This window comes from Aythya fuligula, chromosome Z (genome assembly GCF_009819795.1).
Source record: "Aythya fuligula isolate bAytFul2 chromosome Z, bAytFul2.pri, whole genome shotgun sequence".
Classification (NCBI taxonomy): Eukaryota; Metazoa; Chordata; class Aves; order Anseriformes; family Anatidae; genus Aythya; species Aythya fuligula.
The window spans coordinates 39611982-39639646 of NC_045593.1; the positions used below are offsets into that span (position 1 = coordinate 39611982).

At 39.0% G+C, this 27665-nt stretch overlaps 1 protein-coding gene across 1 annotated transcript; it reads right to left on the reverse strand.

The window, feature by feature from the left end:
• Positions 1-86: 86 nt before the first annotated feature.
• GDA (guanine deaminase) lies at positions 87-27665 on the reverse strand. The gene is made up of 14 exons (XM_032206618.1): positions 27467-27665; positions 23066-23154; positions 21201-21372; positions 17663-17750; positions 16272-16377; positions 13449-13476; positions 11928-12035; positions 10740-10847; positions 9750-9847; positions 8731-8798; positions 8192-8338; positions 3457-3575; positions 2063-2090; positions 87-1356 (listed from the first exon to the last, which is right to left on the reverse strand). Exons 1-14 carry the CDS (start codon positions 27587-27589, stop codon positions 1286-1288), a joined length of 1353 nt encoding a protein of 450 aa, XP_032062509.1. The 5' UTR covers positions 27590-27665; the 3' UTR covers positions 87-1285.

Sequence of the window (27665 nt, forward strand, 5' to 3'; positions counted from 1 at the left end):
AAAACAAAACAAAACCTGCAATAACAAGCAGGGAAATACACTTTTTAAAGAAAGGAAATTACATGGACTAATAAAATAAAAAGTGCTTTTTTTTTTTTTTTTTTTTTTTTAGCTGGCATTGTACAGGGCTGGAATTACTGTTCCAGTGTTGAAAGACACAAAGGAACACATTGAAACTGAGTTGCTTCTTTCCAGAGAGGAATTAACATCTCAAGTCAAAGGTAGTAAAAACGAGAGATAGACCATTTCTTGCAGCTTTTGCTTTAAACATACTCACTTCTAGTACAGAAAGCAGAAGGGATATTTTATAACTCATAGTCTGAATAATCAGGAGCAAATTAATTTAGTAAGGTTCTGCAAGAGGCTGAACTAGAGGAAGCATGCCCTCTAGTCCAGAAAAAAAGTATTTGCAACTGAGAAGCACACAGACACCTCAGTGCCTGCTTCTGGTTTTATGCGTGTTTCGTTCAGCGGTCACTCAACTGAAGGAGATTCAATAAGAGAATGGGTGGAAGATTAGGCAGACTGCTTCTAAACATCAGAGTGAAATTTGAGGAAATGTAGTTTCAGCTCACAGCATCACAGAATGGCGCAGCCCTTCCGCTCTTGTTCTGTTTGACCAATTCTGTATTTTTTACTTGGTTCTTCCACCAGTTCTCTTCTGCCTGACTGTTAATGAGAAATCTGAGCTTGTTGATAATAAGGACCCTTAATTGATTATAAGTACATACTTCTTAATTAATTTCAATTAAAAAATATTTAAAATTAAATTTTGAAAACTAATCACATACATAAACAAAAATGAAAAATGTTCTGAATGCCCTCAAATGACACTAAATTCTCTATACTTGGTGATAATACAAAGGAAATTACACTAGTTTGTGATATTCATTATTTGCAGAAATTGTTAACCAGCACTGGCCTTTTTTTCAATTTAAACATCTTATAGACAGTGAGAATTTGTTTGCTCTCCTTAATACTTCTTACATTATTATTAAAAGGAACACCAGTTGTCCTATTCAAGTAAGATATTTAGCAAATCCCTTGTTGATGCACATATACTATTTTTACAGAGAAATTTAAATGCCTGTTTCATCTTAGAACTGTGACAATTTTGGTAACATAATTCTTGAAAGATCTAACAAATTTTCTCACATTTGAAAGTTTTAAAACATTAAACATAAATGAAATGTCATTCCTGATGATCAGGCACCGTGTTTATCCAATCTTTTTTCAAATCATAGGCAGAGAGGTCAGCAGAACATTTTGCAAAAGAAAAATGGATTTATACTGAACTTGAAAAAGGAACCACTTGCTTTCCAGCCACGTACACTTCAGAAATATTCCGATCATCACCTGAAATAACATAGTCAAAAGAGAGAATTGCACATAACTCTATGCACTGATTTTATTAATTAAAATGATGCAATCCACAAAAACTTGTATTCTTATATATCGTTTGTATTCTTATATATCATTTTCAGTTACCCATTTCCTAAGACTGAGAAAGTGTATTTCAAGAGAAATAGTCAGACGCCATAAACACCATAAACATCAATGGGCATTAAACTACTCATGCTTCTTTGAAAAAAAAAAAACACATAGCGTTCAGCTGCTGCAGTGGTGTCGTGTATTTTCTATGTATTTAGCAGATTTAAAATCTGCAAATATATACCAGTACAGAAATAGCTGTTGCATACTATCTGAACTAACTCAGGTACCAGGCAGCAGTACCACTCAGGTACCACAACAGCAACTGGTCTGCAGAAATCAGATTTTGTTCTGAACTGGTGATAGGCTTTGCATAAAAAAAAATCAGTATTACTTTTCTGTGAAATATGATTTAGCTTTTGCTATAAAGACAGATGAGGTTATGAATCTGGCAATTAAACTTATACACCTGTTCATGCTAAACTGACTACTTTTTGTTCTTTTGTCCCCCCCCCCAAAAAAAAAACTCTTTAATTCTTATTTAGCAGTTATAAATGAATGCAAAGCAACCTCCACATTGATTTAGAAGATCTGTGACATATACAACAACACGAGAGCTTTATGCACATACCTAGATAAAGGAACTTCTCAAGACTGTCCTGTAAAAAATGGGAGAAAAGCAAATTCAGAAAGCAGTATCTGCAAACCCAGATGATAATTATTAAAAACTGATGAAAACAACTGATGAAAAGAGTTTTCCTATATATTCCTATATACTGCTGTCGTGGTTTAGCGCGGCCGGCAGCTAAACACCACGCAGCCATTCGCTCACCCTCCCCCTCCCTCTCTGGGACAGGGGAGAGAAATGGAAAGTGAAGCCCGTGAGTTGAGATAAAGACAGTTTAATAAGACAGGAAAATAATAATAATAATAATAATAATAATAATAATAATAATAATAATAATAATAATAATAATAATACAATGGTGATAATAGTACTAATACTACTAATGTGTACAGACAAGTGATGCACAATGCAATTGCTCACCACCCGCTGACCGATGCCCAGCCTAACCCCGAGCAGTCCGGCCCCCTCCCCCAGCTAGCCACCTCTATATATTGTTTAGCATGACGTCAGATGGTATGGAATACCCCTTTGGCTAGTTTAGGTCACCTGTCCTGGGTCTGTCCCCTCCCAGCTCTTACTGCACCCCCAGCCTGCCTGTTGGCAGGACAGAGCAAAAGGCTGAGATGTCCTTGGCTTGGTATAAGAACTGCTCTGCAACAATTAAAACATCGGGGTGTTATCAGCACTCTTCTCATCCCAAGCCAAAACACAGCATTCCATCAGCTACTAGGAAGAAAATTCTGTTCTAACTGAAACCAGGACAACTGCCTGCAGACAGTAAAATTAAAACTTAATATACATGTTTTGTCATAATTAATTTTCAGTAGGGAGGATGTATGTCTCCGGAAGAAAATACTGCAGAAATTTGACAGTATAAACAAGTATATGGCTAAAACAGTGCTTTCCTCTTTTTAGAGCTCTCTTATTTTTGGAAAAATAAGGCAAAATTGTAAACATTTTTATAGTCCCAGGAATTTAGCTTCAGTTTTCACTAGTGAAGCCAAGGTAATTCAGCTTTCACTTAGGAACGGATTGCCATTATTGAGTTTAAACTCCAAAAGTTAACTAAAAGTAATTATTCTTCCTTGGCTGCGGTGCTGTGGTACTGCAATTAGCTAACTGTAATTATCAGCTAGAGCTACTGCATTTAAATGCTACATGCTTTTTTTTTTTGCCTTTTTTTTTTTTCATGGTGATATATATGCCCGTCATTGAGATAGTGAGATTCTGACAAAATCCCTGTACCTCTTGGTTTGAGATACAGACAGCAGTAGGGCATTATACCCAAGTTACTGTTACAGGAAAGACCCTGAAGAGACTTACATTCTGCCTGTATCACAGACCTTCCCCACGTTATTTCCAGTAATTTTCTGCATCATTAATCCTGTTCAGATTACCTCAAAAGTATCGGTAGAGAACAAGTCAAAAGGGCTGTCTGAAGCCTTGGTGTTGATGAGCAGTGCATCAAATTCTTTGCCAACCTCAAAGTTTCCAATCACATCATCTAGTCCTAGAGCTGAAAGAGAAAATAAGCTCACAAACAGATCCTCCATGCAAGTCTCTTTCCATTATATGGAAGCATCTAGCAACCTATTTGTGATGTTCATGAAAAATAAAAATATTTAGATGACTGCAAAGAAAAAAATAAAAGCAAATAGAATGTGTAGGTTAGCATCTGAGTTTTTATGCAACTCTTCATAAAAAGCATGTGTATTTTGGTGAATTTTTGAAGGGCATCTGTTAAGCATAAAGGAAATCTATGAAAGAATTTGAACCCATCTTAATGTTTGTTCTTTGAATGTTCTCTTTTGATTTTATGTCATCTCGGAACTGATGTATAGACCACCAACTGTTTAAAGTGGAACAATAATTGCTTACGTTGCAAAAACTATATTCCAACAGGGGTGTCGAGAGAAAGTCAGAGAAACTGTAAATTAGATAATAATATTCACGTTGCAAAGGCAGTGTAAGATTAAATTGTTTATGTTTATAAAACACTTTAAGCAATGTTGACAGGTTGTATGGACATATTACAATAGTAATATATAATTTGATAATAAAAGGTTTGTTGAGAGCTCAACTAAGGGTAATTAGTAATAACAAAGAACAATATGGTAGGAAAAAAAGTCATAGCCAGATATGCAGGTCCTATACCCAGGTGTAAGACTTGTCTTATGCTCTGTTATACAGCTTTATTATTTCATGCTTCATTGCAGCCTCTCGTTTTTGGGTACACAAGCACTGAAAAACTACAATTTTATCTTAAGTGAAAGGGTTTATTGAATACCTAAGTAGAGACCTTTGAGGTTGCTTGAAAATAATTTAGGATAACTTTAAGTTTTTAACTTATCTGCATATTATATCATAACATCATAGAATGGCTTGGGTAGGAAGGGACCTTGAAGATCATCGAGTTCTAACTCCCCTGCCATGGGCAGAGACACCTCCCACCAGACCAGGTTGCTCAAAGACCCATCCAGCCTGGCCTTGAACACCTCCAGGGAAGGGGCATCAACAGCTTCTCTGGTCAACCTGTTCCCATGCTTCTCCTGGGAAGCATGGTAAGCATGGAAGCTTTCCATGCTACCCTCACAGTGTAGAATTTCCTCCTAACATTTGATATAAATCTCCCATCGTTTAGTTTAACACTATTTCGCCTTGTCCTATCATTTATCTGCCTGAGTAAAAAGTTGCTCTCCTTTTTTATAAGCCCCCTTTAAGTACTGAGAAGCTGTGATGAGGTCTCCCTGGTGCCTCCTCTTCTGTTGGCTGAACATCCCCGGCTCTCTCAGCATTTCTTCACAGAGAGAAATTTCTCCAGCTCTCTGATCACTTTCATGGCCACTCCTCTGGACCCACTCTAACAGCCCCACATCCTTCTTGTGGTGGGGGCCCAGACCTGGATGCAGAACTCCAGGTGGGGCCTCACAAGGGCAGAGCAGAGGGGCACAAGCACCTCCCTCCACCTGCTGCCCACCCCTCTGCTGATGCACCCCAGGATGCAGTTGGCCTTCTGGGCTGCAAGCAGACACTACTGGCTCATGTCAAGTTTTTTGTACACCAGAACCCCCAGGTCCTTCTCTGTCAGGCTGCTCCTTGTGAGTTCTTTTCCCAGCCTGTGCTCATGTCTGGGACTGCCCTGACCCAGCTGCAGCACCTTCCACTTGGCCTTGTTAAACCTCACGTAGTTCATGTGGGCCCACTTCTCCAGCTTGTCCAGGGCCCCTTGGATTGCATCCTGTATTGGGTTTACATGGCAAGTTTTTGGTAGCAGGGAACTGCAGGGGTGGCCTCTGTGAGAAGAATACAGAAGCTGCCCCATGTTAGATAAGGAATAGTTTCAGCCACCTCCAAAAGGACCCGCTGCTGGCTGGAGCCAATCAAGGGAACAATGTTGGTTGTGTCTCTGGGAGAGCAGATTGAAAAAAAGGGGAAAAAAAAAACTGCTGAACAACAGCAGCTGGGAAAGTGAAGGGTGAAAAGCAGCCCTGCAGACCCCCAGGTCAGTTCAGCAGGAGGGCAGCAGGAGGTGCTCCAGGCAGGCAGCAGCAGTTCCCCTGCGGGCTGTGCAGGGAGAGGCCCCTGGTGGAGCAGGCTGTCCCCCTGCAGCCCATGGGTCCCACATGGAGCAGATCTCCACGCTGCAGCCCCCCCACGGGTGGAGGAGCCCCCGGTGGAGCAGGTGGATGTGGCCTGGAGGAGGCCGCAGCCCATGGAGAGCCCCTGCAGGAGCAGGCCCCAGGCCGGAGCTGCAGCCCGTGGAGAGGAGCCCACGCAGGAGCAGGGGTCTGGGGAGAGCTGCTGCTTGTGGGGGACCCGTGCTGGAGCAGTTTGCTCCTGGGGCATGGATGGACCCCGTGGTATGGAGCTGTGTGGGAGCAGTGCTTGAAGAGCTGCTACCTGTGGGCAGCCCCTGCAGGCTCAGCTCGGGAAGGACGGCATCCATGGGAGGGACCCCACAGGGAGCAGGGGCAGAGAGGGACCCTGAGGGCGCAGCAGAGATGAAGCATCAGGGACTGACCACAGCCCCATTCCCCTGCACTGCTTTGGGGGAGGAGGTGTAGAAGGTGGATGAGGGAAAGGTGCTTTTATTATTTTGTTTTGTTTTGTTTTAGTTCAGTTTAGTTTCTCACTGCTCTATCTTGTTAGTAATAGGTAATAAATTTTTATTAATCTCCCTATGCTGAGTCTTTTTTTGCCTGTGACAGTAACTGTTGAGCAATCTGCCTGTCCTTATCTCAACCCCTGAGCCCTTTCATTCTATTTTCTCCCCCCTTCCCTTTGAGGAAGGTAAGTGAGAGAGTGGTTGTGGTTAGCTCAGCTGCCCAGGTGGGTAAAAGCACCACACACCCCTTCCTTCTGTTGTATCAATGGCAGAACTCAGCTCGGTGTCATCTGCAAACTTGCTGAGGGTGCGCTTGATTCCGCTGTCGATGTCATTGATAAAAGATATTAAACAGCACAGGTCCCGGCATGGACCCCCAAGCAACACCACTCATCACCAGTATCCATTTGGACATAGAGGCATTGGCCACAACTCTGGGTGCAGCCATCCAGTCAATTCCTTATCTAATGAATGGTGTACACTTACATATATAACTATAATCTATAATATGTATGTGTAATATAATACATAATATACATACATATTATACATACAGTACATTAAAAATGTTGAAACTCCTCAAAATGGTGAAATGTTTTGGCTGTCTACCAACTGTCAACTACAATTTTGTCATATTCTTTTAGGTTTGTGAACAGAATGCAGTTTTTAAAATAAACACAAGAGGGTGATAAGTGTTTAGGGTCTCAGCAAAGTATGACAAGAAAAAAAATCTCTCGTTTAAATTTGCCCAGACTACTTGTCTGGAGTACTGGAAGGCTGAACGAGTAATTTATATTCTACCCTTACAAGTGGTAGAACTTGTTGAAATCAATACATAAACAATCTTACTATATTATTGTAAGCTTAAGAACCCAGATAAAACAAGCACAAGAGTAGCTGGGAGGGGAACCATATACAAGTCCGGGATTTTATTTTTCCATTCTGTATATGAACTAACTTACTCTCAACCAAGATGAGTACCGTATATATTCTGGGGGAAAAAAAAAAAAAAAAAAAAAAAAAAAAACAAACACACTCTCTTTTTTGTCCTCTGACCATTTTCTTTCTTACTTACTTCCCTACGTTACATTACATTCCCTACATTACATTTCTTACCTACATTACACCCTACAGTCCTTGTCCACAGTCCAGACAGGACCTATTTGAAGGCATTTTCACTACATCTTTCAAGCTTCCACTAATAGTTTCCAATTAATTGGTATTTTTTCACAACAACAAAAATGTTACATTGAAAGACTTGGGACCAGTTCTTTATGAGGAGGAGGGTGCTTTTCTTTTGACTAAAACTCTAACAAATTTTTGGGAGCAAATATGTGGATTTGCTCTCTGTGAAATGACACAAGTTCTGCTAAAACTTTACTAATTGTATAAATCCATATGTGCATACTGATTGTGGCAAAACATTTCAGTGAGACAGAATAACATATATACTATATAACTATATTCTGCAGATGCAATTTTGTCATAAATAACTCTGATACATATCGTGCTTAAACTTTGTGCTGTACTCTCACCATGGGGAAATTTGCATAATGTTTTGATTTGCTAAAAAGACAGTCAAAAGCTGCCTCATTGAGATCTCAACAAGAAGAAACAAAATTAGAAACTGATGACAAACAGGATGCGTGATTTTACAGTAATTGCACAGCTTTTTCTTACATTTTGGTTGCTGAGAAAACAAAGTCTTTCCAATTGGTGTGACAAATTTACAAGCACCAATAATTAAGAAGTCTGAGGATCTTTTCAAATAAAATGTACAGCCCTGAAAAATCATTAGGATGCCTTTATTAAACTCTCAATACTAGTACAAATGCTTTTCTGTAGTGAGAGTGGTATTGTTATGAGAGAGCGAAAGAAATCTGTTCCAAGCAAATATAATTTTAGACTTCACTCTGGAATCAGAAAATCTTTAAGTTCAGCCATCCTTTATAGACAAGGAGACATAATATCACAAAAAAAAAAAAGCGAAAGTTCTCTCTATATATTATAAAGAAAATTCTTCTTACCTTGGCTTCCTCCTAAAGTTGCAAGTCGAAAAACTTCTTTAAGAGTAAGTCCTCTTTCATTGACTTTATTAATTTGAAGGGTGGTAGATGCCATCATTGTTTTCCTGATAGCATCAAGCATAGAAGCTGAATATCCCCCAGCAACATCTAGAAGGGATAAGAGTCTTAGAAACAAACTTTGGGAATATTTCTGGATTAAATTATTATGAGCTTGATTTAAGTGTTACAAAGTGCAAGAGGTAGTAAACATGAAAAGGTTTACTGCTAAGCATTGTCTTTGAATGGGTGATTCCTGACATGAGTTCTACAAGGTCAGGTAAATAAAATACAATGCAGAACTGAAACTTGATCTGGAAAAGTTGTTGTTGAGGCAGTTTACTGTTAAGGCAGGAACAAAACTGCTCAAACATCTTTTGACCACCTCTACATATTAAGCCACAAATTGGTGGCATGATGGCTTTCCAATACACACATGAAGGTATGTTTTTGTATCTTCCAGCAATTTCTAAAATAGACCATTTTCTAAGAAAGCTACCAACCTGTGCCGAGGCCAAGCTTCACATTGTGTTTGAGAACCTTTTGTACACTTAAGATGCCACTGCTCAACCTGGATTGGAAAAAGAGATGTCTTCTGTATTATACACGAAGGAAAGTTATTTCTGCAGTTCAGTAAGAGGACTTCGGGCAGTTTCAGGACAAGAGTTCTTAGACTGCATGTAATAGATCATGTTTATTAAACAGGGATGAACCATTTACATTCATAAATTTGGATGATGGGTCTTAATCACTAAAACAACTTTTCCTAAAGGAAACTTTTAGTTTTCTAATAAAACAGTTTCAGAGTTATCTTTTGAAAATAAGCTCTTAGTATGTTTGTGAAAAAAATCTAAATATGATGTAAAGTGTAATCCAAGGAGAGGGTAGATCATTTCACAAGCTCCAGTAAGCCATTGCAAACAAGCTACTGATTATGTTACAGGCAAAATGCCCGTAGCAGTCATTTTTAGTACCCCAATAGGATACTGTATAGTATATAATTTCTGTGAATATAAATATATTTCAGCCTTTCCCATTTCCCAATAATATATATGTATTCTGGGTGAGAAGGAATTTGCCATTGATAGGACAGTCATAAGAAACTAAGTTTAAAAAAAGAAATACTCGTAGTGATTATACTCAAAAATAACGTCCGTCCAGGGCATACCACATAGAAGCAGAACATGAACAGCCATGCTTGATCCAGTATGTCACTTCTGGTGAAACGGAATATGATATATGCAGCCTTCCTTCTGTAGGCTGGACTAGTGAGGCACTGGAACAGGTTGCCCAGAGAGGCTGTGGATGCCCCATTCCTGGAGGTATTCAGGACGAGGTTGGATGAAGCCGTAGGCAACCTGATCTAGTGGGTGGCATCCCTGCCTATGGCAAGGGGGTTGGAAGTAAATGATCTCTAAAGTCCCTTAAAACCTGAGACATTTTATGATTCTATAGTATCTTCACACTATGTGAAAAACAGCTCTTTCCAGTTGTACACCATTAACTTATTTTATTTACTTACGAAAAATTAGAACTGGGGCAATGTGCTACTGCAGATCCACGAAGATTAAAAAGTTCCAGCTCTTCGTCAGAAAGATAACAGCCATGAGCCATCACTGTCTAAATAAAAACAAAACCAACAATTTTAGAAAAAATAGCATTTTCTTCAGTATCTGTAAATTTTTTGCTGCACTGCTTTTAACAGCCAAAATGGCACCTGTTACTGTCAAGGGTAAAGGCATGCCATTCTTGAATGAAGCTTTTGAAATCAAGAAGGGAGGAACTCTCATTAACTTCAGTAAGCCTGAGATCCCTCTGCCTATTTTCATTTACTTATATAAAAAGATGGGGTATCTTGTGGTGGTTGTGTTTGTCACTTATGAACTAGCTGCAAGAAGCAAAAGAAAGAACTGCCTATCTGGCATAGTACTGTAGTAACTTTATGATGTGTATTTCATATCATAGAGATTAAGCACTGGGGCCAAGAGTGTAACAGATACAATGGAAAGATGTATGTACTTAGTGTGTTTCTCATTGTCTCTCTAAAGTTTTGCACTAGATTGCATCTAGAATATTCTTCAATTAAAACTGGTTCATTTGCTGTAAATCTGTAGAAAAAAAAATGTACAGGAAAAAGCAGTGTGCAAGAACACTGTAATATGAGGATAACTGGCTACTGCCCCAGAATTACCAGCTCCTACATCACCAGCTTTATCTATCCTTCCAATCCTACTGTTCCCAGCCCTGTTTAGACTCTTAAAAATAGGCTCAGGGAGTATTAATACCTTTATTGTTCATCTCCCCTAAAATGCCTACATAAAGTATAAGCTTGTCTAAAGTTTCAGTCCCTTCACCAACACCTGTGCAACAAAGAACATAGAAACAATTTACTCTTTCCCAGATGCCACTGACTTTGACAAAACAGTACAAACTTTTCAGGTAACTACAATTAACCAGAATATTCTATACATGAATAAATCTAAGCTATGCTGTGAAGTTGATATGCAGCTACCTTGCTGGTAAGCAGCTTGTTTTTATCATACAGTTCAGTGTAACTCTGATAGGAAGGAAACATATTCTCCACAAGTTTGAGTTCTTCTTCAGTCTCACTTATGTGACTCTGCAATGAGAAAATAAATAGCGATGAGTCCTTTAAATAGCATTATAGCATTTCAAACTTCTGAGCAACCTGCTGCAAGCACATAATGATAGAAAATAGTCTTTCTAAAGCATATAGCTAGATCTTGTCCTTGGGTTTCTATTTTCATTGGAGAGATCCCTGTGATCCAAAACAATAGCTCAATTTCTTCCTTTAAACTTGATCTGAAGAGGTATACCTGGATAGTCTGTCCCTGTAGCATGATGACTTAACAACCAAATTGGTATTTAGCAAATGTTAAAGTAATAAATAAAATGATAGATATGACCATGATGTAAAAGAAAGATAGAAGCCTACCACAGAGTGGACCCTGGGATCGGGGTAACACACAGGGTAACTGCTCCATGTATCTTCAGACAGACTGATCAATTTCTGGTCTCAGACACAAACCTGGTTCCTCCTGTGTGGAGGCTGAAGCATGTACTTTCTGTATTTTCAAATGCTCACCTTGTAATGACAAACAGTCCTAATGTAGTGTAGCTTTAAAGCAACATATACTAGGACTGTTTAACCAAAAAAGAAAAATCTCAAAGGTTCAACACACCTATAAGCTTCAAAATATGCCTTTTTTAAATGCAGAAACTTTATTGTAGAGGAAATTCTACAACAACATTAACAATGTTAAATAAGATAGAAATATGAGTAATTGAGACAAAAGATGAGCAATTCTTTTCTCTTCTGAAATCTGCCCTGTACAGAAACAGCAGATGGCTGAGAGGCAGACATAACAACCTTGGACAAGGGACAGCAACCTTTAGCAACCCAAGGGTTACTCTAACTTACAATACTTGGTGCCAGTTTCCTAGTAACCATGCACTGGGGCTTGATGAATTGTGCATCCTTCAAGCTATGAGCCTTCTCATTTGCTGTGGAGGTCATAGTACTATTGTAGAGTACCTCTAATAATTCAAGAAGAATTTAAAAGACGGGTTCCAAGTTAAGAATGTGGTTTAAGTGCTTTGTGTAAATTGTGAAAATGGCTTGATCTTTATGCTTTCTATCCAAAATATTTAAGTTGTAAACAGAGCTCTCAGAATTTACCTGCACGTGTAGGTCATGAGCTTGTGCTAAATCACCAAGTGAACGCAGCAAATCTTCTGTGCAGGAAGGGCCAAAGCGGGGGGTTACTATAGGTTGTACCCTTGGATACTGAAAATATTAGAAAGACATGTTTGTGATTCCACATATGTATCAGCAACCATAATTAAGACAATCGTTTACACAATTAGATTTTAGCTCTATTGTTTATTCTTTTCTTCAGACTTGCCAATGTGAATAAAGCTCACAGTCATTTTCTTATTTTTATCAGAAACTTCCTCAAAGTAAGAGAATCCTGAAACTTCATCACAGAAGTTCTGCTGAAAACCGGTTTAATGAAACTCAGTGAAGTTCATTTCATTAGAACTCTTTCCTCAAGTCTCTGAGATTTTATCAGACTTCAGCAGATGCACTGGATGCTTCTTCACACTTGCTCACAGTCAAGTATGAATTATAAGAGATAAACCAGACCTTCTTTTGATTTGTACTTCTGTGAGCATCAAAGAGGTAGTGATGTAAAGATGCAGAGATATGTAAAGCCAAAACCTTTTTCATCTTTGATCTTCTCTGCTCGTGATGGAGCGGAGCAAACTGTCCCTATACTCTGCTGTCCCTATACTCAACAGACAGGAAGGCTATTGGTAACACCAGATATGCTGTTCAGTAGGAAGCTGTGGATACCTGGACTAGAGCTACAGGTGTTTACTATGCACAATGTAATTTGCACATTTGCACATATAGACAATGGCTTTACAACTCTGCCTTCAGATACAGGGAATACCTACCGTTCTTTGTGCACATGGAACCACTAGAAGAAAGTGTGTGATATCTTGTCTTGCAGTTTCTTATACCATCTCCCAGACACAAGCAGCTCTGGACTTCTGAAGATTAGTATACTTACTCTACCAATACATATGATTTAGGCATTAAACTCTAGGCATCTACTCTTGCATGTTTTGAGCCATAAACATTAACAAATGGAGCTATCAAAATGAAAGGGCTGACAAGAAAAATTATATCCCTGCTTTTAATATTGGAGTGTCAACCTGTACCTACAGAATTTCTTTAGAAATACACTGGAAGACATGTGGTGACCCAAAACACTGACATGGTAATGGATTAGTAACTGTGCTGTAAAGACACCAATCTGTGTTGGTGAAAACTTCTTTTATTTGTCTATTTATATACCATAGAGTGATGGACTGACTTCCATCTGCCTTTAACAGAAAATTTTCCTCTGCAAGAAGCTGAACACTTTTAAGTGAATAAAGAATGTTCACAGAACATTACTCTGCTGTGTTCAGACCACACAAATCTGAATTTGTGCTGCTAGAAGTCAATTTCACAGCAACACAACTAGAAGAACACTTTGCAGACTGATGATTTCTGTCTGCTATACAGGAAGATCTATATTTATTGACTTGTCACTAAGTCAGTAGAATTTGTCAATGAGATTAACTATTTCATGTATTCACATAACATCTTCTGCATACAGAAGTGAACAGAAAGGAGAAGTCTACTTACTTGCCTTTCCGTTAGCTCTCTAACAAACCTGAAAAAGTATAGGGAAAAATCTGTTATAAATTTGTCACCTGTGATCTGTGTTATAAATTATGAAAATAGAGAAAATATTTACTTAAATGTTCTGTTAAGCATTTCAGGCATCTATCAACTTTTTACAGGAAGTTGTGCCAGATTCTCAGATGAAATAAGAAGATGCAACACAATCAGGCCAGGACAGTTACAAAAAAATATGCTAGTTTGGAATTTGACCTTGAATATGCAGAATCTTTTCCATTTGCAATAATTAACTTTAGACACATGGTAATTACTTTGTGTTCCCACCGGAAACCAAATACACATAAACATTAAATTAATTTTAAACATAATTACATCCTACTGTTGCAACTTCAGAAGAAAAAAAAAAAAAAAACACACAAAAAACAAAAACACTCTTATATGCCCATGAATTTAAACCACAGCGTTAAACATATTATGATTTTAAAATCCCATTTGTAAAAGATACCGCCATATTTTGTACATTGCTTACAGTAGTTACAGATGTCCTCATGCACTTAAAGGACCCTTAATTTTCTAGATATGTTTATATTTATGTTAGTGTATATTTACCTTCTATGAGGTAAATCTACATAAGCTACCTCACAGAACTCTTTGAAAAGCTCCCAGCAGCCAATATGGACAGTCATTACTGTTCATGGAGCAATATGGAGCAAATAAAGCTCCCTCTGACTTTGAAGAGAAGAAATACCTTAAACACTTGTATGCATAATGCATAGAATTTCAAAAAGCCTTTACAATATATTCTGATCAGGGTCTCTGAAATTTTATGCCATAGTTTACCGTCCAAAAACTCCATAGTTTTAGTCACAATAAACATTGGATCAAATCTGTTAAATATGTTTAGGTGGAAAAGAAAATAAATGCTGGAGACTAGATTCACAACACTGTGGCTAGTGCCATATCACCAGTTGAAAGTGAGAGATATAAGCTAAATTTCTGCAATGAACAAAGGACTTTTAACACACCGTTGCTAAACTTTGCAGGGTGAATTAGGCTTTTGTCTGTCCATCTCTCCTCCTACTGATTCACCAGATATAATAAATAAATATATACCAGATCAGAAATTGTAATGCAAATACCATTCTCAAGAGATAATACAAAACCTTAGGATGGCTGTTTTCATTTTTTCACGTGCATTACAGAGAATCAGCATGGTTTTAAAACCTAAAGAACTAGCTTTAAATAACCTGTGCTTTGTTGATTTATAACTTCTCTATAAGGAAATAAGCTCAGGTTCAAACAACCAACTTCTTCAGAACAGGTCTGAACATGGGTGTTCCACTTCCAGATGACTGCTAGTGGCATATAACATATTCTGCTTTTCATTTCATGAAATTTTTATTCAATCCTGTTCACATGAGAAGGGTAGATTGAAACAAAACACTTTGAACTGAATATTATCTCTGTGCCTACAGTACAAACATTTCTGTAGGTTAACTGCAAAGAATTGAAATCAGTGTAATAAATTTTTTGACAGTGTGATAGATCACATTTCTCTCTCTCTCTCTCTCTTTTTTTTTTTTTTTTTTTTTAATAAAAAAGTCACCCTCTTAAAGGGAGAGCTTTTTCATCCTCTGAAATTGTACTGGTGAGGAGATTCAGGCCTGATGAGGTGAGTACTCCTGATCTATGCTGACAAGCACAGATCTCTTCTCTAGACAGCTGTCGAGTACCTATGGCACACTCTCATCCAAAGCTGAAGAACATTTGTTATTAATATAATTGCACGGGAAGGGAGTAGAGGCACAAGATGGGAATTGAAAAGCTATTTAGATCATTTTGAAGCTTTAAAAAATGGCAGAACTGGAAGTGCTACCACGCTCAGGCCCATTCAGTGGGATTCACTGTATTACAAAAACCAGGGATTTAGGTGAACAAAAGCAACTGTTGGTACAGTGCAGGTGACTAATACTATATGTTTCAAAATGTCTCTAAATACAAACACGATTTATAACCCATGACTATTTCTAACTTTTAAGAGCATTGTTCTAGCATGACTTGCAAAAATAAGATGGCAATTTCACTCAAGTGATGTAAGAGGTTTACAATACTGTTAGGTATTTACTCTTTCAGCATGATATTTGAAACATTTACACATTTGTATAAATAACCCCGTGAGCAAAGTCCTACATCTGCCTAAGCATTTTCAGAAGGTGGACACAGAAGACAGGGGAAGCCTGAGACAGCTGGCTCCCATGCTTCAGCCCTGGATTCCCCTCCAATGTACAACAAATCCACCGTGCACATTATCTTCACTTGATTATCCTTCATTCACTCATTTGCAATTTAGAGTAGTTTCACTGGAGAAGAAGAGAACCAGAGCACATTTAGAAGTGGGTAAAAAAATGAAAAGCCAACTCCTACCACTGGAGTAAAGCTTTATCCTAAATGGGGAAAGGAGATAGCTCAGAAGTTAATGGGGGCAAAGGAACTGATTCTCTACCTCTCCACCCCTGTCAGGTCACGTAACCTCTACCCAGACAGCTGTGAAGGGAAAAGAAGAGGTAGAAGCCAGACCATAACACACAGGTCTTCTCCAAAATGTGATGCTGCAGCTTCTCACTTCCTTAGGCAAAGCCATGGAGAAACTGAACATGCTGTGCAGCAGCTGGGTAAGCATGTATTGCCAGAACTGTAGAAAATAATACTGTAAGAAGAATAGGATAGTTCCTACACCTGTAAATCCTTGATCACGGCTTCACCCTCACTTTCAAGTGCATTAAAGTCTTATTTCTAAAGGTTGTGCCAATAATTTAATAGTCTTACCTTTCTGTCTCTTGAACAGAATCAGCTGTAGTCTCTTTGTAGTGTGGTACAGTGTCATTTATATCCATACAGACTTTGCCAACAAATGCTCGTTGTCCAAATTTATCTGTTGAGATGCGTAAGAAAATAAAACTCAAAATCACTTGTTCTTTACAAAAACTGCTAGAAAAACCTGAATTGAAAAGAAAATAGTAAATTTCACATCTTCCACTTTCATTTAAGATGAACAGAATTTATGTTGTTTTCTTGTCTTTAAGTTGGGGCCATACTTGTGATCTTTAAAGCCAAAAAGGAAAGAGAAAAACTGCATTTAAGTAAGAGTTCTCCTCTTCCACATTAGTACCCAACTTTGTGTTATAATTGAGGACTGAATTACCAGTAGTTTAACCACAACCAGAATTCATAATGGTAGTGAATGAAGATGAGCACTGTGAAGCAGAGGATGAGAAATGTCCCCCAGCAGGGAGAAACGCATCAAAGTACAGTAGCTGCAGTAGGTGGTCACTCTGAGCTAAGAAAATGCATGAAGATGTCAGCAAACCCTGTTTCCTTAAGAGAAGGTAATGAGAGAAGTCCTAAAATGACTCCCATTTGCAGCTAGAGCTACTTCTGGCCTACTTATTGAGATTTATCAATGCTGTGACTCAGAACTTAGGTGTAACACAACAGAAATACATGTAACATTAAATTCTAAGCTTGTAAATGTTTTCCTAAATCTTTTTGCCCATTGTTTAACATCTGAGATGTTGAGTACACCACTTTCAAAGTTCTAGGGTTTCCTAAAAAATCAGAAAGACTATGAAATTTTTGGTGGAAGCTGATTCTTATTGTTTCACTCTCCTATGGAAGCTGAGCTTTGAGAATTCTTGCAAGAAACACAAAACTTGAAAAGAAATGACAGGGATTTGCAACAGTGAGCAGAAAGAAGGGATAAGGTCCTGATGCAACTCCCATTGTTCTGGTTTCAAAGGGGGTGTGGAAATTTTTGATGTTGATTCTCAACTGAAACATCAGAGTATCAGGAAGTTAAAGCACTGACTGCACCTCTTGCCATTCAGCCCTTTAATCCTCAAACAGCAAAAGGCTAGAAATAGCAGAGGACTGCCCTGTAGAAAAACTCCAGCAGACCTCTCTCAAGCTCAGACAGGAGCTGATTTGGGAATGAAGTCCAGCAGAGGCAGAGGAAGAGGAGACAGTAGAGGAGAGATTGTTAAGCAAAGGGTAACTAGGCAGGATTTGGGGGATGTGGTATGACAGAGAAAATGAATAAAAAAAAGTAAAATTAACAAAATTGAAAGACAGATCCTTAGCTACTCTAAAACTCCCAAGCTCTGTTTCCTTCAACTAACAGTCTGCATAACATCCTTGAGAACTCACTCGTACCATCTTACCTATAATTTCAGCCAGAAGAAGAGACGTATCTGTGTGAATTGAAGCAAAGTAGCAAGCTGTAGTGGTGCCATTCTTTAGAGTTCGTCTCTATAAAAAGAAATCAGTTTCAACAGTTTGGAAAAATATAGTCTAGCTGCCAAAATGCAGAATAGGCTGTCTGATTTCAAGCTGCAAGAACATTTGGTTATTGTGAAATTCCATGGGAGTTACAGTGAAGTTGGAAGGTAAAATACAGATTTTTAATTTCATAATAGCTTTTTAAAGTCTGAATGTTAATAAACACAAAAAATCCTCTTCCAAAGCTATACAGGTTTTTAACAATGGTTTAATAAACCCATGGAAACCAGTCTGTATTTCCTTCACTCAAAGTAGAAATAAAATTCTGATTTATGTCTAACTTGATTTTTACTTAGAAATACAAACAACCAGTCATATATGTTATTTCCTAGTTTGGAAAAGCTCTCCAGTTTTCATAGTGAAGCACTGTAAGTAACTGCAAAGTAATACCTTTGGGAGAAAGTAGTGTTTTTTATTTGGCTATCTGATGTGGCTGGGAAAAATAACCAGGCTTTCAGGTACACAAATTCTTCATTATCCCTGAGGCCAAAGTAACAAACTCCAGAATAGAAGGAAGCTGAGAACCACTGCTCAGAGTGTAATTTAATTATTTATCTAATTATATAGTTTGAAAGGAATGGGTGCATTGCTATCTGTTCATATTACTTTTGGAGGACATACCAGATGATGAAGAGTCATGTAAAGTTACATTAAGTCATCAAATCATTTATACTTTCACTCGATCTTGAGACTAATGCATACGATATTGATGTCCTATCTACCAGAAGGGCTTAAATTGGATTCTGGCTAGAATGTAATGTGAGAATACATATTTTTTTAACAGGCCAGAAGGTGAGACATACAATGCAACTTTTAAGAATGGCTACACCAAGCTATTTAACAAACATGAAGCTAAGCTCTGTATTTTTCATAAAACATTCAAATTAAAATCTTAATTAAACTAAAAATATGTCTATGGGTGTGCCTAAAATGAGTCACAAAAATAATGTCACTGCTGAGACAAACTACCTTCATCTTTTTTTTTTAGTTTTTAAGACCCCCAAATGTGTTTTTTTAATTCATTTTTTTTATTATTCCTAAATATTAAATATTCCTAAATATTAAATTTTTTATTCATAGAATTGTTGTTTAATGAAATCCAAAAACTTTTTTTTTTCCAAAAACATCCGCATAAAAAATCAGCTTTTCTAAAATTTGAGGGACAGAGGTGGTTCCAGATACAAAATGGCAAATTTCACTTAATTCATTTGTTTTAGCAACTACAGAAAGTATTTATTGGACACAGAATATTGGCTTGAAACATTTCACTATGTTTTAAGTACAAGTCCAAAAATATAGATACATATCTGCTTCCTACAGGTTTAGTCCCATTTCTAACAGTGGAAGGTTATTATAAGTCCCAAAGCATGATAAGTGCTCTGTAAAAAAAAAAAAAAAAAAAAAAAAAGACTATCCTTAAATTGTTAAAAGCTAGTACATTTTTCAAACCCATTCTTTGTTTAGTTGCTGTTAACTCGTTTTTGGCCTCAACTCATGCGAAAGAGTTGTACATATTGCACAAAAGATTACTTCTGCTCATCATTTTTAAATTTAGCACCCATTTCCTTGTTTCTACGTCACCAATTAGTATAAATTTTGGTCTATCTCACCTAGGCCAGTTGTTTTTTGTATACTTTTAATTTACTCCTTATTTGTCACTTTTATAAGATAAACAAACCAACTATTTTTAGTCTCCCTTTCTATTTTCCCATGTCTTTGATTTTCCTGCTGTTCCATCTCCACTGCATCTCCACTGCACTCTGCACTCCTCTTGCCCCTCTGAGCTCTGCAAGAGATATTCAATATAAAGCTGTGGCACTGATTTATAGAAAAAAAATAAAAATAAAAAATCCTTACTCATTCAAATGCCTTTCCCTGAATCACCGCTGAAGATTCAGAGAGGCATTTACTGAGCTAAGGCAATTACGTCCAAGTTACTTGCAAAGCAGTACATTCATTTTGTCTTCCAACTTGATTAAGACTATAGTGAAACTGAGAAGGTGGCTCTCAGAACACCTATATTCCTCAAGCCATTTTGTACTTTCCAGTTTGGACAGGAAACTATTGGTTCCATAAGAAAGACTGTTTTAGCAACAAGAAAACAACAACTAGCAATGCAGAAAATATTAGTTATTTAGATGGCTGGATTCTGTTCTGACACATCTGGCCATGAAGCATTGCAGAGCTACTGGTATTCTGCAGCATTATGGGTGAAAACATTTTTCTGATCTTGTCCTGTTTTATATCTCCAGGGAGAGATGAACCATTGTGTTGAAACTTCTCCAAATAACTGAATTCTCACTGGCAATTCTTTTCCAGGTAATGTTATTAAACATGCTGCAAAATGAGTGCTTGTTCTGGGCTAATCTCACCACATCTGAACCAATGGAGACAGTATGTTGAAATGAGGTGAGATCACCTGTAAATTATACGTAGCTGAAGGCGTGTGCTTGTGACTACATTTTATGACCAAGCTGCTCCTACTGCTGTGATTGTGCTAGATGGCAGAAAGCTGTTTTTTTTTATTTTTAAGATTTGTGTTGCAAGGACAGTATTTATTACAGGTTCATTACATTATTATTTTGACAACACGTTGTCAGAGTATTAGACAAACACAAGACAGTTTATAATGGTCATTAAGACTTAAGAAAGACTTAAGATCTTAAGAAAATACTTCAGTGTATGTATTAAGAGGTACATTTCAGTTATAGCACAGAACCTACTCTGCAATGTGACCTTGCTGTTTATTGTTCAAGTGGAATTTGACCTCAAAGCCTTTATATTGCTCAAAATCAGACTAGCTCAAATACAGCCTCTCTCTTTAATTCACAATACCATCAACAGACTTCTATCAGCAATGAAAGGTATTCCTGCTACAGGGTCCTCAGCTACAGAATCTTCTCACTCAATTGCTCCAAAACACCTCAGACTTTTTGTTGGTGAGAAGTGTCTCCTACTTCACAAAATCATTGCAGAAGATATGTTCGTAATACAGACGTTTTGTGCAGAAAAGGAAATAACCTCTGAAATGTTTTTTGTTTGTTTGTTTGTTTTTGTTTTGTTTTTTATCATGTTTGATCATTTCTGAATTAAGGTTGTCAGCACCTACCGGCAATGCTACCTCTGAAAGTACTCTTAGATGCTTGTCAGTGTACTCAGATATGAGAAAAGATGATTAATGAGATGGTTCTTAATCAATCACATGATTAAATTAACTGTCTTACCAGCAACAACAGAACAAGAATGGAAGTAGCAGGCAATGATCTTGGCTATCAACTAGAACAGTGGATGTGTTGTCAGTTTTATCTGGTTTTCATGACATTAAGACACATTCTCCTATTTCTGCTGACCTGAAAATTTATGTATATTTTACAAGTAGTAATGTTGTCAAGCAGGTAAATGAAATATGGAAAAACTTACAACAACTCTGGTGTACACTTCTTCTGCAAAATCACTGTCTTTGAATTTGGCTTCCGTTGGGAATGTGTAAGTAGTTAACCACTGCAAAAGAGGTAGATCTACTCTTGTTCCAGCAAATGAATACTGAGGAGCATGAATATGTGTGTCAACCAATCCTGGCATGAAGAATTCACTAGGGAAAGAAAAGAAAACAGCAATAGTCCAAAACATCCAAAACTTTTTCCAAGAAAAGTAGTTTTTAATTAAGCAGTATGTTTGAGCAAAAGCCATCAGAGTAAATGACAAGTACAGATCAACCTTACTATTTCGGCACCAGCATATCCACTCCTACTACACCCCTACCCATACTCCTTTACTATATGAATTACTTGTTTAACTTTTATACCGATTTATATAGGTACCTGCAAGGAAAAAATCTGTGGCTAGAAACTTATGTAAGTGCATGATGAATCCAATTGTCTGTAATGTTTACCCAGACTGAATACCAGTAAGTAAAGCCGAACTGATTTCACAATAATTAAAGTTATTTCACAGAAGAATCCACCTGAGCAAGAGAAGATTCACTCTAGATCCCTAGCATAGATATATTTGTAATGCCTCTAGATGTGAGATGTTCACAGCTACAAAACTAGAACTTTCTGCATCCCAGTTTTCTACTACTATATAAATGTATCTATATATATTACTCATTCAGTGAATTTCAAGGTTTAATGAAAGAACAGCGTGTCTATGAGTGCATATATAGATGCTGGACAGAAAAGGAAAAAAAAGAGCTCTGTTCAGTGTCTTGACAGGAAAGGTGTCTTTACAATGAAAGTGCAATAAGGTTCGTTGCCATGCAGTACTCATATAATAACAGGGATGAGTACATCAACATCACCATGAGGTTCCTATAATTATTTTGTTTTGTGCTGGAACTCCATATAGGATCAAATTTCCCTCAGCCTTCCCCCCTTCTCCCTGGATACTGAAAAAACAGTGATTTTGTCTCTGTAATTTCCCTTCTTCATGTTTTCCTGTATGCTAGAAATGCTGAAAGATCTTTCTCAATCTTACCCTTATTCCCAGCAACTTCCATTTTCCCCAGGCTATTTCAAGTGGAGAAAACATCTGATGACTCATGTACGCTGTACGATAAGTAATCCAACAAAGCATACAAATTTTTTAACAGCTGAACACTAAAACTATGCTGCAAATCTAGACTCAACTACAAGTTGCTTACGGTTGTGCTATTGTGTGTAAAGCATTGTAGGTACAATCCAAAACTTCACTAGAAAGGCAGGGGATTTCGTTGGCTGAACAAAAAAGAAACACTCAGAAATACATGGCTCTGTTTTTAGAGGGTTTAATACTCTAATTTTATTAGTTTTTATTAGGGAATGTGTCAAAGCCCAAGCACTTTAGTTTTATATCTGCAGTATCAAGGCTACCTACATTTATTAAGTCTAGAGTTTCGAGCAGGCACAGCCTGCTGCTAAGAATATGCAATCTAAAATGAAGAAGACCATCTAGGTAAATGATTTTCTCAAGGAAGATCGTGGTCTTACACTTTGTATGAACTGAAGAAGTTACGCATGAAAACTAAATACAGCATTTTGGTGTGCACAGTACATGTCAGCCAGCAGAATTCAGTGATGGCTGCAGTCCCAAACCAAGGAATGCAAAAAGTACACAGATGGCTTGCACTGCAGGCCTCACCCAGAATGCAGGCAGCCCTTGGATTAAGAGCTCTTGCAGAACTGAAAGGGAGTTTTGCCCATAAGATGGGATTTAATATATTCCCTGCCTCAAGTTATTCACACCTGCACTGCTTTGCTTAGAGAGTAAAATGCATTTGCTGAAGTTAATCTGAATACAACACTTACTGATGACTCAGTTCTCTTATGTCAGATGTTCTGAAGCCCCACTTCTTAGCCAGCTGCTCTTGCTGATCAGCTTGCTCCAAAAACACAATCTAAAAGAAAGGAAAAGATAGTTATATACTTTAAGTATATATCCTACTTTACATGAAGGCAACAGAAGTCATATCTTAGAACAGATTTTACACACTTACTACAAAGTGATAGGTTTGCATTGAAATACTTGTTATTCTTGACTGTTGGGTTTGATTTTGAAATACCTACTCACAACCTCATGAATAGCACCACACCATTTGTAACTCGGAAGAAAAGAATTAATTCACTAAAACTAATAATTCACTAAAAGTATTTAGGCCCTTCAGCCAGCTGAATGAGATATCTATCTGCATGGGGCTTCGAACACAGACCTGCTGAAATTTCTGATGAGCAATAGAGAAAATGTCACTCAGACACTGAAGTCAAAATGAATGCAGAATGACTAATGTTAGAGCTGCTAAACCAGGAGAAAAAAAAATAAAAAGGAAAAAAAAAGGAGAAGGGGAGAGAGAGAAACATGCAATACCAGATGGCAAATGCTGGAAACGGGTGTTGCCATGGAAAAGAAGTGACTATTATATACTTTTAGAGCGCAGATAAATAAAACACTTAAATTATGGAAGAATGAAAAAAATATTTTTCAAAGGAACTGAATGCATGAAATAAACCTAACCCTGACACCTGGGCCATTACTGCCAAATGCAGCTGTAGATGAATCAGAAACACATGTATATTATTTCCAAACAAATTTCCCAGCAGGACTGCTTGGTTTTCCAAGAGATGTTCCTCAATCCTTTAGTAGGCCTTTGTTCTTGACATCTTTCTAACACTCTAAGGTTCTTGAGGTCCCATGTTTGGGCATTTTCCTGAGTATTTGCTCGTACATTCCAGGTAACTGCCCTGGTGACCTGGGAACCAAACCTTTAAATTGGTGCTGCACCTTAACACTATAAAGGCAAGAAGAAACCCTGTGCCAAAGTCACTACTGAATCAGAGAAATGCATGGATAAGAAGACTGGCTATCTGCTTGCAATGAAGCACTTTTAGAAAGTTATCACAAAAAGCAACAGCTGCTAGGACCAGTGCTCTAACATTTCAATCAGTTCTGATGTGTCATCCATGTGATGGGGCTAAAGGATCCAAAAATGAGGAGCTGTGTGGTCCCTGTCCTAGTGCCTAGCTCAGCCCCTTTTTTTTATTCCAAGTGATTTCTAAAGCACTGCCATCAACACATAGCTGGTCCAGCCAACTACATATTAACCCTGACATAGTAAACACTGACTGCCTCCAAGCATCACAGTGCAAATAATTCTGCTAACATAAGAGTGGAAAGTAAATTATATTGCCCCTAAAAATATGCCTTTTTTTTTTTTTCTTTTTTTTTTTAATCCAGCAGTGCCTGTGTGTAACTTTGTTTCTGGCTCTGACACTCATAGATGAACATGAGTAACAAGTCATTTCTTCTCTTCATGTCACATCCTTTGATGCTCAGAGGAAGAAAGGCTGAGAGAGCTGGGGGTGTTCAGCCTGAAGAAAAGAAGGCTCCAGGCGGACCCCACTGTGGCCTTTCAATACTTAAAGGTCTTATAAAAAGGATGGAGAAGGACTCTTAACTCAGGTAGGTAATGACAGGACAAGGTAGAATGGTCTTAAACTATAAGAGGGAAAATTTAGATTAGACATTAGGAGGAAATTCTTCACTGTGAGGGCAGTGTGGCACTGGCACAGGCTGCCCAGAGAAGCTGTGGATGCCCCACCCTTGGAGGTGTTCAAAACCAGTCTGGATGGGTTTTTGGACAACCTGATCTGGTGGGAGGTGCCCCTGCTCATGGCAGGGGGGTGGAACTTGATGATCTTTAAGGTCCCTTCCTACCCAAGCCATTCTCTAATTCTACGGTTCTATGATCCTTCTCAACCTTCCCTGTCTCCACAATGATTAGCTACCAGCATTAACATGTATCTCTTTCCTGCCACTGACCATCATGCTGTCTTATTTTCAGCCTCAGTGAGCTGCTGCCAGCACTGTTTAATGTGGCTACCATATTCAGCACTTTTACAATTAGAGATGCAATGCCTATTGTTTGTCATGTTCTCAGAACTGGAACAGGAGGCTAGATGAGAGACAGGAGCACTTATTAGACCCAGCTCCTGAGCAAATAGGCCAAACTGTGGGGAAGGACCAAGCAATGAACCCCAAATGGTTGATGTTGACTTGGTACCTTCCTCCCTGTACACATGCCACTTGCTATCCCAACTGGCTTAAGCTAAACACTCATGTTTGGCAATACTTGATAACACTGACTCATTCCACAGCTCTTGCTCTTTCCATGCCTTCAGCAGGAGCTTTTATCTTTGTTCTATTTTCTTAATATTTTACTCAACTATGTTATTTACACCAATGTTTCACTGGCAGCTCACATTTTGCAGCTGACTCTATTTTCTTTGCCTCAGGGAATACCATTCTTTCTATTGGCAGTTCCTCAAGAGCAGCACCACAGCGCCCTACAAACCACTCAATTAAACATAGGCTTATTTTGTTAACTTGTGGTAACTTGGGTCACCAAACCTGACAGCAATGTTTTCTCTGCTAAAGTTCCCTTTTCATCTACAGGTAAAGCACACAGAGCTGACACTTCATCTCCTGCCTTTACCAGAGAACTGTCCCTCCTTGCTGCGGGGCCTGGGCAGTGTTTCTATGGCACCAGATGTATGCTCCTGCTGCTTTGAGGACAGACTGGGACTAATACTGAAGAACAACACCTGGCTGCACAAAAAAGCTGGTCTGCTCACCTCTTCTGAGATCATGCACAATTTTTCCATGATGGAATCAGCAACATGAGGCAAAAGAATGATAGCTGCATAGTTAAGTTTAATTATTTGGGAGTAACACTGACAAAGTATTGGTGTATATTTTGACAACAAAGGTAAAAAAATTTCTAACCATCTTTGCAAAGCACCTCTTCAGTGATTCCATTGGAAGTGCTGCATGAGGCAAAATTATGAAAAAAAAAAAAGAAAAAGAAAAAAAAAAAAAAGCTAGAGGGTACCAAAACTCACTGTATTTGATCCTGGAATTTAAATAGTAAAATGACAGGAATTCTCAAAAAGATAAAAATATGAAAGTCCCTGCTGCACTATTCTGGTGGAAATTTCCTTTTTGGATAACAGTGTTTTCTGGAATTTTTTTAAAGAACTGTGTGGGAATGTGCCAATTAATGCATGAAAAACACTACCCAGTGAATCCTCGTTCACTAGGAGAAAGGGAGAGAGTGACTCTGCCTGAGAGCAGAAATTACTAGATACAACCTACTAAGTTGTCTGGTTTCCAAGAAAATCCCTTATAGGTCTTGATTTCCTAAGAGCATGGAGTAGTCACTTTTTAGCAGACGTTACCATTTAAGAGAGCAAGACAAGATACAAGTTTCTGCCTCCTGCACCTGAGTAACACAAACCAAACTACTCATTCAGGTCTATTGCTTTTAGTTGACACCACCCAATAGAGAGCTTTGAAAGTTTGTATTCACCTCCTGTAGGCCAACATACAGCTTCTCAGAGGCCTTGCTATTGCTTGTACCAGACTCCCCAAGAGCAGCTATAAGAACCGTCTTGAAAGAGGCCCTCGAGAACCCGTGTGGATGGTGAGAACAAGCTGTAAGAGCCCAGAGTGTGCTTTGTGTGTATTTCAAATGCTGCTGAAGCCTGACAGAGTAGTTTAGTCACCAGAAGGAAAGAAAATGACTTTTTTTATTACACACAGGGTGGCTATGTACACTGCTGAGCCTCGAAGAAATTAACAGCCCACCTAGGCAGTGTGTGCTGTGAAACCCAGTGCCACTGTTGACCCTGTCAGGGGAAAGGTGCAGCTTCCCTGCCGGGATCAGTCCTGCACTACCTGTGAGTGAGTGTTATGCTCGTTCTTAAACTTACCATTAACACTCCCAACCTTACCATTTTCCTAACTTTCTACGGGTACGTGCCACGTTTTTGTTGTTTCTTTTCCCTGCGACGAGCAGTAAAAGCTTCGCTCGGATGTGCACGAGTACCGAAGGGGGGGGGAGGGGGGGCGGGGGCAGAGAGACGGCAGCGCCATTCCTGCTATTTCGGCACTCGCCACCGGCACAACCTCCCCAAAACGCAGCCGAGGAGCCCTCTCCGCGCCGCGGGGACGGGACGGGGCACCCAGGGGAGGCTCCGGGCCCCTCCGGGCTGCCTCGACGGGGGGCGCTTCCCCCGGCGGCTCCCTCACGGGCTCCGGACCGCGGCCGGAGCCTAAGGGGTGGACATCGACGCCCGAGGGGCACGGGGAAGCCCGGAACATCTCCCCCCGTCCCTCCGCATCTCCCTCCCGTCCCGCCGCCGTCCGCTCCTCACCGCGCCGCCGTCGTCCACCCCCAGCAGGTGTCCGTGCAGGATCTCCATGGGGGTAGAGAGCCGGGAGTGCACGAAGGTCCCCCTGAAGACGTGGGCGAGCGGCGGGCGCTGGGGGGAGCCCATGGTGGGGGCGGCGGGGACGGCTTGGTGGGGGCCGGAGCAAGCGGGCAGCTAGCACCCGCGGTCTGCCGCTGCCGAC